General features: G+C 36.7%; 1 protein-coding gene across 1 annotated transcript in view; it reads right to left on the reverse strand.

Annotated features, from left to right (window-relative positions):
• Positions 1-5,030: 5,030 nt before the first annotated feature.
• Positions 5,031-12,368, reverse strand: part of tmem104 (transmembrane protein 104) — a 54,700-nt gene continuing 47,362 nt past the window's right edge. Inside the window, exon 10 of the mRNA XM_079610957.1 lies at positions 5,031-9,003. Coding sequence (XP_079467083.1) covers positions 8,240-9,003 — 764 coding nt within the window. The 3' untranslated portion in view covers positions 5,031-8,239. The remainder of the gene's footprint in view (positions 9,004-12,368) is intronic.

Below are 12,368 nucleotides of genomic sequence, written 5' to 3' on the forward strand. Positions count from 1 at the left end.
TTAAAGCTGAAGGTCTGCACTTCAATTTCGTCTTGATTGTTTCATTTAATTCTATTATGATGGCATACAGAGCCATGGACGGGCGCTGCAGAGGTCTGTTGGTAGAATTTTGCAAAATTATTTCTTTGCAGTTTTCCCACCAGGAATTCCACAGTTAAATATGATTATTTTAACATAAGTTGAAAATTATGAAGGGTGGTGGCTTAAAAAGCATATACCATTGATTACCAACCTCAGAGCTAATAGTAAGTCAGTCTTTAAAGATTCAGAATAGGCCAAAATTTAAAAATCCTATTTTCCATTTTCCTAATGACTGGAAAATGGAATCGCTCGCTCTGACTGACGATAATCAAAAGAGTTTAGGAAATTTGACAACGGCCTATTAAGAATATATTACGAATGTGTTCATGTTTTTTTAAAGATGAAATATATAGTTTCATAAATATATAGCATATAATAGTTTCAAATAGTCCAATCATAGTCAATGGTTTGGATTGACAAACTGTGCAAGCTGATGCTGAGCAGAAAACATCAGTAATCTATAAAGCACTTTGTTAGCAAAATTCCCAAATGCCCTTACAGTTGTGGTCAGAATTATTGGCACCCCTGGTAAATCTGATCAAAGTAAAAATAAATCTGCATTGTTTATGCTTTTAATCTTTCATTAAAAAAAAAGAAGCAAAAATCTAACCTTTCATCGAAGTAAAGGAATTGAAAGTGGGGGGAAAATCACATTATGAAATCAAAAAATATATTCTCCAAAACATGTTGGCCACAATTTTTTATGAGTAAAATTAAGTATATACCCATATTTTTTTTTAGCACACCAGGGTGACTAGGAACATGAAGTTGTCTAGCTATGACTTATTGTTTCACAGGAGTTCAAATATGAGGAAACACAAAGGCCAAATTCCCTTAATCATCCATCAAAAAGAATATTGTTTGGATGTGCATGCCGCAAAAGATTGTTGAGCTTCACAAAATAGGGCAATAATTAAGAAGTTCCAATCAACTAAAGATGTTACGAATCTCCCAGGAAGAGAACGTGTCTCTATATTGCCTTAGTGGACGGCGAGGAGGAAAGATTGAGTGGCCAAAGACTCCCCAATGATCACAGATGGAGAATTGCAGAGATTAGTTGAGTCTTGGGGTCACAAAGCCTAAAAAATAAATAAATCAATAAAACAACCCCTAAATCATCTACATTAGTAATTTGGGAGGGTTTCAGGAAAAAAGTTGTCAGACACGTCTGGAACTTCAAAAGGTACCAGATTCTATGGTCAGATGAAACTAAAATACAAAGTTTAATGTTGTGGGCCTATTTTTCTGCTGGATGTCCTGGACATCTTGTCAGATACATGGTATCAAGGATTCTAGCAAATACCAACAGATAAAAAATCTAAACCTGACGGCCTCTTATCAGGCATTATAGGAAATCTATAATAGGCTATAAGAAAACTCAAGAGCTGTTATCTTGCAATTAATAAAAGGGTGCCAATAATTATGGCCAATGTGTTTTGGAGAAAAGCATATATTTCATAATATAATCCCCCCCCCCCCCCCCCCCCCCCCCCCACACACACACACTTTCAATTATTGTACTTCAATAAACGGATAGATATTTGCTATTTTTTTAATGAAAGATTTTTAAAAACATGCCGATATATTTTTATAGCCATCTTTGATCATATTTACCAGGGGTGCCAATAATTTGGACCACAACTATAAGATAAGATTATTTAGTTACAATTTAACATAAATGTAATATTACAGGTTAAGTGAACTTGAACTTGAACAACGTTGTGCTCTTTCTGTAACAACACACTATTATCTTCCATAGGCCATATTAGATGTTGTTTTAGTCTGTAAAATTGACTAAAATGAAATAGTATTGACTAAATGTAAAGGATATTTTCATCAAAATACAAAAATAATACCGCCCCTAGCTAAAAAATTAATGTCTAAAAGAAAATCTCACTACACTGGGGTAAAAAGCCTACGATCGTTCATAAGATGCATTACAAATAAATTATACAGATATGGATATGCACATGGACCATAATATGGTCATATCCATGTGCTTGTATCCCACCTGAAAGCACAATACTGGTTTACCTGTCTGGAAGAAACACCAGTCTTTTACACCAGTCCCAAACCATCCATCAACGTTGAAAGCAAGACCGTGCATATTAATTTAACCCAATATCAAACGCAATATACGTTTGTAAAAAAATATATAAATCACTAAAAACCATAGAGCGGTCATATATAATAATAAAAAATAAATCTGCTGATCTAGTAATTCACTTGTTGGGAACAGCAAAATCAATAGTTCCGTTTAGTTATTATTTTTCAAAATGAACAGTTGACTAATGCCGCAATGAACAGAAACATTAAGCATCAATCATCGGATTTACAATGCCTTAAGAATAATATTATTTATCGGAAAAGTCATATAAACCCATTGACTTGATTTACAGGTGAACACAGACATAAATCTTTGTGGCCAACATGTGTGTAATCACACACATGTTGTGTTTTCATGTTTTATGGGGACTTTCCATGGACATAACGATTTTTATACAACCCTCTTAAAGGGATAGTCACCCAAAAATGAAAGTTTAGTCATCGTTTACTCAAGGTGTTTCAATGCTTTGTTCTTCTGGCCTAATGAAAGTAGATGATGATATCCATGACTGTCAACTCCATATTACATATACAGCCATATTAGCTTTGTGTGGAACTATAGTCATTATTCATTTTTATTCTCATCTCAGGTGTACAGGTGAACCTAAAAACGGATCTCATGGGTCACTACCTGTGCTTATCAACACTTTCTGATAAAAAGCATTTCAAACCTCTATGCAGAATATGATTAAGACGGTTTTAACACAGTGTCATGTAGAGAAGCGCGGTCATAAATCAAACAATGACATGTTGTCCTGGCTCTCGCTTTGCAATGCTCTAGCGGCAGCTGTCTCACAGTTGATCAATAGATGGTGAGATGGTCTGCATGAAAAAACATATCTGGTGAGCTGAAGTCCTTATCAATCTTTATTAAACACAAAACTTCCATATTTTTCATCTGATATTTACTTTAAGTCAAAAATATTACCTATTTAAGTAGTTTAACCTTGAAGAAATATTAATATGATGCTTAAGAAACAAATAATTTGTAGCATTTTTTAGCATTAAGAAATCCTTGTATGCAAATTCTTCCGTGTACTTTGGTTGTAAAACACAGATTGGTTATAGTCCATGTTCTCGTCCCGTGCTGAACTCGATTAGGTTGGCTATAGTTTGTGCAGAAGGTGTGGATCAATATTCTCCTTCATCTAATCAATAGAGCAGGACATAAATGAATGCAGGTGAGGCTGTACGTACACCACTTCTACGAGATTGATGGATGGACCGTTAAAACAACCCGATCACACTAAATGCGTCTCTGTAGCACGCAGTGTGTTTATCGTGTAATTTATTCGCGAAAGTGAGTTTTAACGCGCATAGGATACTCATGGGTTGGTTAGGGTAGGTTTAGTAGTGGTGTGGGGTGCGTGTGTATTATACGTTTGGGTAGAATTAGTGGTGTGGTGTGCGTGTGTATTACACGCAATGAAGTGCGAATCAAATGCACGCGAAAACTGCGTATCATATGCACTTAAAAACTAATTTTCGCGTATAAATTGCACGCTAAATACACTGCGTGCACACATTCACTGTAAAAAAAATCTGTTCAATTTACGGTAAAAACCGGCAGCTGTGGTTGCCAGAAATTTACAGTATAAAATACAGTAGCAACATTTTAGGTTTTACAGACTTAACTTAAAATTTACAGTAATAAACCGTATTTCATTATCTGATTTAATGTTAATTTACCGACCTATTGAAGTATTAATATATGTTTTGTACCATTGTAATACACTGATAACCACCAGAGTCACATGATCAATCAAAGCTCATCGCATGCAGCTATTCTACAATAAAGTTAATACTGATATATAGAAGCGGCACAGTGTCACACAAACATTAAACACTATCATGGTAACACATGACATTTTAAAGATGCAATAAACATTAATATAACAACATTAAATGTAACATAAAACCCTAATGTACATAACTGATTAGAAAAAAACTATGAAAACTATGAAGAAACATAGTTATTTCAACAAAAATACATAAAATGTGAAGTGACTCACAGGGAATTGTGGGAATGTCAATTTACGGGTTTTCACTGTAAATGTATTAGTATTTTACTGTAAATTTACATTAAATGTACCATTAGATCTATCACAATTATTTACCGTATATAGTAAGGAACTTTCTGTTAACCAATTACCAGTTTTTACTGTAGCAGTCTTTTACCGTTAAAATCACCATAATTTTGTACAGAACGGGCTGGTTAAAAAGTAGCATCTGGAATTCTGGCCAAGACCTTCATGTCATTTTTAATGAGCAAATGTGAGACTTATTTTAATAAATAAATAAAAATACATGATAGTAAGGCAAGGTTTATGAAGAAGTAGTAATTGGCCTCTCCAACATCATTACTCAGAGCATGTACTACAGAAAGAGACGAAACCCATAAGAATGCCACATTTTATCCAATCAAACCAGCGGGGTGAAAACCAGCAACCTGCGCTGCCTTTTTTTAAGTGGCTCCGAGAATGTGGAAAACATTCAAGCTAATTAAAATAAAACAAGAGTGAATTAAGAGGGACGTTTGAATTTAACACCACCCCAGCCCAGTACAGATGTGAAAGGACATGATGTCACAGGCATGCTGGGATTCATATTCAGAAGTTTATGGTCACAATAAAGAGCTAGACCTTACTTGGATTAAAAATTGTGAAATGAAAATGTTCTATCTAGAGTAAATGTTCACTGTTGTCCTCTAGAATGATTTTTGCTGTGTTTGCGGTCCATAGATCTGTTATTTCAATATCAGTATAAAAATATACCAAAAATAATCTTCATCTAGTAATAACAAGTCTGAGAGTTATGGAAGGTATTTATGTATTTTTGCCTATTTTTAATTAGTCAAATTATAAAGATTTCATTTCAAAAGTATCCACAAAGTATGTCAAAGGCATTGTCCTTAAAAAATAAAATGCAACAAATGATTTGACATAATAAGCTGTCATTACCATTTTGAAGCAATGCGATATTAAAAGGCAAATGTGAAGAATTTTTTTTATTTTAATGCCAAACAATCCTTTCAACACATTGAGAATGTCTGAGTTTATTAAAAATACTTTTTATGATGATTTTTGTGACATGACAAACAGTAGAATATATATAAAAAAAGAATAAATTAAACAAAATGTCAATCTTAAAGATCAAAAAAGGGCATTTCCATTTTTATTTTAACGAGACATCGGTGGACGTGATTGTCAAATATATGAAGTAACTTACATGCAAGTGACAGGCGGCACAGAAAATATCAAGAAAAATACATTATAGAGAGAAAGAGAGAGAGAAATAGTTATTTAGGTGAAAGAAGGAAGATCCCTGGAAAGAAGGCACATTTGTTTAATTAAAAAAACCCCAGATATGGACATATTACATGAGTATTTATATATGTAATATAACATTGCACCCATGTGCAATGACTTGCCTTTGTGCTTTAGGGTGACATGAATGCTAACGCATGTACTTCAGTCCTTCACAGAACGCTTGTGGAGCACATCAGAGGAAGAACTGAATAAGGAGACGTCCTTTCTTCCCACAAACGAGCTATAGACACATTTCCCTTTAAGTCAAGCGCGGAAACAGTGTGAAGTCGAGCGCAGGATCTGAAACGGTTCTCTTAGATCAGCAGACAGCGCTCTCACAGAGAGCAGCGATCAGTTTACAGTATCAAACACGTCTCAGATGATCAAACCAATCTGCCATTGACAAACAACACAAAGTGTCAAACTAATGAGGCGCATTCATATCGCCTGAGAAAACCTGAGGCAGACGTGAGATGGGTGGAGCAGAAATACACACACACAGAAAATCATTCAAGACATAAAAGGAACGGTTTAGATTAAAAATCGGTCATCATTTACTGACCCTCATGGCATTACAAACCTGAATGACCTTTTGTCTGCACACACATGAAAAAAAAAGAAAAAAAAAATTGGTCTTATAATGTAAGTCAATGGGGTCCAATGTTGTTTTGAACTCCACTGATGTTTATTTTATGAGCAAAAAGCTGACACATTCTTTAATATAATTTATTTTGTGTTTTGCAGAAGTCAGTTTCAGTTTGGAATGACATGTCTATTGGTGATTAAATGATGAGAGAATTAAAATATTTGGTACAAAAACAAAGACCAAAATGTGCAAAAGGCAAAGCAGGGTGGGAATCAGCTGCCGTACATTTGGATTTCATTTCAAGCCAAATTCAAGACAACGTCGTCAGAACTAAAGCGACATTATCATTAATAAACGTATCATATAATGCTCCATATTGATAATGATAAATATTTGTCTCTGTAGATCATGAGAAGGATGTGTCCTTTAATATCAGGTTCCTTCCTGTCCCCCCTAAGGGCCCGTTTGAGAACCCGTGAGCTCCGGGTAGGACGTCAGTACATGGAGAACATATTGAAGCTTTCAATGCCTCTATCAATCTGCTGATGAACTGAGATTGAACTCCAGGTCTGGGCTCAAGCGTTGCACACGCGTCACCATCGGTCAGCGCAGTTTACCGTCAGTCTGTTCGTCTTTGACTTGAGGAATATTATGAATCATGTTTTTGGCGAGTCCAAAAGAACGAAGAAACACCAGCTCGTTGTTTCTTCTTAAGATCAACCAAATCAGAGGGTGATGAAATCTGTCAAGAACAATGCCACATTCCACCCCAATATCAAAAAGATTTAAATGAGGACTTATATTTTGTTTTAACGAAATGAAAGGCTATTTCTTAAGAACACTGGGATTAAAGACGACAATTAAACCACACCTTCCCCTCAAGTTATAATATAATATAAAATTCATTTATAAAATATAAACTGGGAATATCATTTACATTTTACATATTTAAATTGTGAAATATTTATACATCAATGTTCACTCTAAAATATGCTGGGCTGTTTCAACCAATGTTTGGGTCAACAATGGTTAAACCCAACTGTTGGGTTTAAAAATGTAATGTCTCCCTGTAGGCGATAATTGCATCCCTTAGTTAAAACTCCTCTTTGATCTCCAAAATTACATATTTAAGTGGTTTTTTTTTTATTTAAGTTTTTTTTCTTCATGCCTTAAAATGGCTTGAATGTAACTACACCCTTGCCTCATTTAAAACAAGCGGTTCTATGAATATGCAAATTAGCTCGCTCCCTCCACTCACTCGCACCAGCTCAGAGATCCACTTGTTGAGGATCACACGTTGATGTGATTGGTTACAAGGGGAAGTTTGTGATGTCAGAAACACCAGCGATTTTAAACCGCGTATTTGAGACTGTCTTTGGTTCACTGCGGTTTTAAGGAGAAAATACTACCCAATGGTGTTGATTTATGAATTTGCACATAGTAAAGCATTTTAAAAACACCACATATACATATAAACAACATTAAAAATGTTTTTCACCAAAGGGGGACTTTAAACCAACGGTTGGTTTTGTCCATATTTGACCCAAACATGGGTTGAAACAACCCAGCATTTTTTAGAGTGTAGAATATTTTTTTGCCTTTATAGATTTTATAGTCTTATTTTTAATTAAGTCATAAATTAATCACTGTATTTGTATTATCGTATTTTAGTAGTTTTACAATAATGAGAACCATTATTCAGAACAGAATTTGGTGTGCTTGATTTGTCATGTAAATACGGTAAGACGTTTTCTTCCTTAGGCAAAATAAAATATATTTGTATTATTGTTTATTTATTTTTGCTTTTGGGGTGAGACATGACCCAGGCATGCTTTCATGAGATTCACCTGACCAAGAACACCTTATCTTAAAAAAACTGAAGTTGCGTTTTGAATGTATAAAAAAAAAAAAAAAAAAAAAAAAAAAAAGGTTTATAAGTTTGTATCTAGCCTCACAGAACATCCGCTAAAGTACTGTGGATTTGTGAGAGAAAAGTCTCACGTTAGTCCTACCGAAGTAATGCCAAAACCTCTTTTGGTCCCTTTTAGACACTGAATTAAATTTCAGCTAATGCCATTCTTTTAACAAAGACCCTAACAAACACACTTCAAAAATTAAAACAAAAACGCAGCTTGACAAAACAAATCTGCTTTTATACTCAGTTACTGGTTTCTGTAATAACAATATTAGCCGTTACAAACATTAAACAGAACGTTGCCCACAATATCACAAACCAAACCCAGAAAGCATGATGGAAAGGTGACCGGTGCTTATTTACAGCATCCCTTCCCAACACGGGCTCTAGATGACGCCGGCTGAAATACACCAGAAAGGCCGGGATCATATACTGAATGCCCGTTCCGGCATAAGCTCCAGTAATACCCACAAGTGACTCCAGATCGTGAGTACAGAAGGCCACGATAATGGGCGGCACTAGAGTGATGAGTGGGAAGACGACACGGTCCACCACCCAAGGGTACGTGCCGCCATCGCGATGGAAGAGAGTTTTCCAGTTGTTGCGTAGTGTGACGGCTATTATGGGAAAGTTGGTGCTAATGGTGAAGACGGGAAAGAGGCCCAGGAAGTAGCGCAACACTGGAATGCCCAAAACGTCACAGTTATCCGTGAAGTTTAAAGTGTACATGTCCCGCAGGAGAGAGCTGTCGAAGCAGAATATGGCTGTGAGGGACAGCAGGGCGTAGAAGCACAGGATGAGGATGTAGTCGGCCATGACCAGGGCGCTCATGCGCTGCTTGTTGGAGATGGGCGTCACGAGTGAGGGCAGCGAGTGCTGGCACATGAAGGAGTAGACACAGACCCCGAAGAGGTTGGGCACACCCGAGACCTGAGCCACAGATGGACGGCCCTCACCGCGTCCCTTGCCAATGCGAATCAAAGCCAGGATGATCATCATGGTGAATGCTGAAAGAGAAACAAAGAAAAATTAAAACTCATATATAAATCATTATATTATAATATAGACAAATATGTAAACAATGTAGATTTAGTGCTGAACATTTATCACATACACAAGTGTGCCAAGTTGAGATTATTATTTGTTAACACTGGCCGCCTAAAGCCGATTTTTAGGCACATCCGACTCAAATCCAGTTAGTTTTTTTGTAGCCTCAATAGCGCAAAAAAAGAAGCATGAAATTAGATTTTTACTAAATCAATCCAAGTCCCATGTGGCTTGAAATCCAGTTAAATTGGATTTTTGTAGATCCGTTTCAGCATGAACTGTACAAAGCTCGTTTCCCCATCAACTAGATATGGATGTGGCAAAAAAGTAAGGTCTCTGTTGCTTATGTTTCCTGCTTTATGAGTTGCCATGATGGACGTGAGCAGAGGCCAAATTTCCAGTTCTGGTCGGTCCACATTGACAGCTTGCTGCTCACAAACAGTGTCTACATCGGAAGCCAATGACGCAAGGTGACGTACATCTTTAATGTATCCCGTGTTAACCAACCATGGGACAATCAGCTGAAAAAGTTTATTTAGCCATGCAACATTAATAGTAATGCATTGGTATAAAAAGCTGACTTTGGGTCATTTTAGAACAGTGAAACAGAAAAGAGACTTCTGGAACCATGCTTACACATACTTTACAATAACAACCAATGTAAACATTACAGGAAATTAAGTGCATTGTCCAAACAAACAAAGAAACCAGTCTGAAAAGATGTATACAGTTTAAACGTACCATCTTAAACCAATTGTATAAGTCTTCCACCATGGTGCAAGCTAGCACTGTATTCGCGCACACACATGCACCAATGGGCATACATTATTAACCCTGAACTCTGGGTTAGGTTTGACTAATTGGTTTGCACACAAAAGCAGCTTTAAGTCTCTTAATTCTAATCTTTTCGTCTCATTCAATCTCTATCATTTAGATAATTTTGAATTCATAGAGAAAAAAGCTTGTCTTTCTGTATTTCTAATCTGATCAATGTTGCAATCAATGCTGAACAAGATGAGATTGTTAAGTATCTAATGGGCTTCTGGAAAATGCTGAGCTAGTTGGAACGGACCAATAACTCCCCAAGGTGATGCATGGGCAACCAGGAAGACCGAGAATCCGGGTGGTAAAAACCTCCAAAGACTCGACCGTTTGTTATCTCTAACATCTAGAGCAAAAGAGCTGAAAGGGATAGTTCGCCCAAAAACGAAAATTAGCCCATGATTTATTCACCCTCAAGTCATCCTAGGTGTATATGACGTTCTTCTTTCAGAAGAATACATCCATCCATCCATCTATCATAAAAGTGCTCCACACAGCTCCGGGGGGTTGATAAAGGCCTTCTGAAGCGAAAGAAAATATTCATATTTTACACGTTACAAAAGTAAAATTCTAGCTTCCGGCCAAAGGGCCATACGCAGTCTACTAACACCTAAAAGTGAAACTTGCGCAACTTGTGACGTCGGAAGTAGCGCAGTGCGTCATGGCGTGGCGCAAATATCAGCAGTACGTCTCATTACTCGCATAAGTTGCGCTTAGTCGAATCCATATGTTCGTTTGGCCGGAAGCTAGTTATTTTACTTTATAAAGTTTTAAATGTGGATATTTTTCTTACACAAATGCATCGCTTCGCGTCAGAAGGCCTTTTTTACAGACTTCAAAACAGAAACCGCAATTCACTGCCATTACAAAGCTTGGAAGAGCCAGGAATTTTTTTTTATATAACTCCGATTGTATTCGTCTGAAAGAAGAAAGTCATGTACACCTAGGATGACTTTAGGGTGAGTAAATCATGGGCTAATTTTCATTTTTGGGTGAACTACCCCTTTAATGCTGATCCTGGAGATCTTTATATGAAGATTTTAGGCAGGAATTTTACAGCAGAGCAAAGAAATGAGTAGTTTTATATATAAAATATATAGTTATAGGTATGGTTATATTCTTATGCTATACTAACTACAGGGGTGTCCAAACTCGGTCACTATCCTGCAGAGTTTATCTCCAACTTTTAGCCTCAACACACCTAACTTGGAAGTTTCTAGCATGCCTAGCAAGATCTTGATTAGCTGGTTCAGGTGTGTTTAATTGGGGTTGGAGCTGAACTCTGCGGGACAGTGGCCCTCCAGGAGCAGGAATGGACACCCCTGCTCTACTGGTTAAACTTCTAGTCCACAACAAATGGGTAGCTGTTAAAATACCAAAGTCCCAAAAGAAGCAGACATTCTTGTTGTAGAGCTGTGTCCTTCCCTCCTCATTAAAAAAACTATCTCAGGTCATCCTCTTTTCTAATGCACCACAGTGCCAGGTTAAGGAGTACATGTGTTAATGTGAAATGCTGATCAGATTCAAAGGGGAAAATGGATTGGGTCCTTCCGCACATGTGAGTCCAGCTGACGTGCAATTAATCGGAGGTGCTCCCGAAAGCAGTTCTGGCCCAAAGGTCTCCATTAACATTAAAGGTGTCCACACACATGCTCATTCAGTTTAAAACAGATGCATTCATCCTGGCAGGAGTACAACATTCTGGCAGTAAACTAGGGGCCGAGTGCATGTCACACTAATCTAAGTCTATTAATCAAGGGCAGGTTGCATGTAAGGGGAATAAATAATTTACTAGCTACAAAAAACAAACCACGCAATGGTCTCAAGACATAATGTACTGCTTCCCTCGCAATGAGATGCAGTAAAACTACCAAAGAAAAGCAAAAAGCAGTGACAAAAAAAACTGAATCCGTACAGCGAAAAGTCGGGTCCCCCAAGTCGGGACGCAGAACAACATGTCATGTGACCATACCACAGCAGTCCTATGCTAAATTAAATATAAATGACTAAAAAATATGATCCAATGAGATTAAACAATATGAACATTTCATTTTATGAATATAGTGAGTGCCCAAAATTATCACAATTTTCAATATTATCGTCAAAATGTGCCGGAAATGTTCAAAAAGTACTGATACACACACACTGAAATCATTTCACCAAGTATTATATTGAAAACCAACAAACAACAAATATATTAGCAGCACTGTGTACTTTTTGTTTGCATAACATGCATCTACTAACATGACTAACACTTTATTCAAATAAAGTTGACAAAAGTCTTTAAACCCTTTTTAAGAAAAGGATACATTTTTGCATTGGTCTAAACAAAAATGGCAGACAGACTGAGGCCTTGTCCACACTAATACATTTTCGTTTGAAAACGCCGTTTTCGCGTTGTAGTGTGGACGTAAAAGTAAAAACGGTGTTGTAAGTTTAGTCATGTGACGCATATTGTACCGATAGATATTAATTTATATACCGGTATTGTGCCTGTTATGTG

This window comes from Phoxinus phoxinus, assembly GCF_949152265.1.
Source record: "Phoxinus phoxinus genome assembly, chromosome: 1".
Lineage (NCBI taxonomy): Eukaryota > Metazoa > Chordata > Actinopteri > Cypriniformes > Leuciscidae > Phoxinus > Phoxinus phoxinus.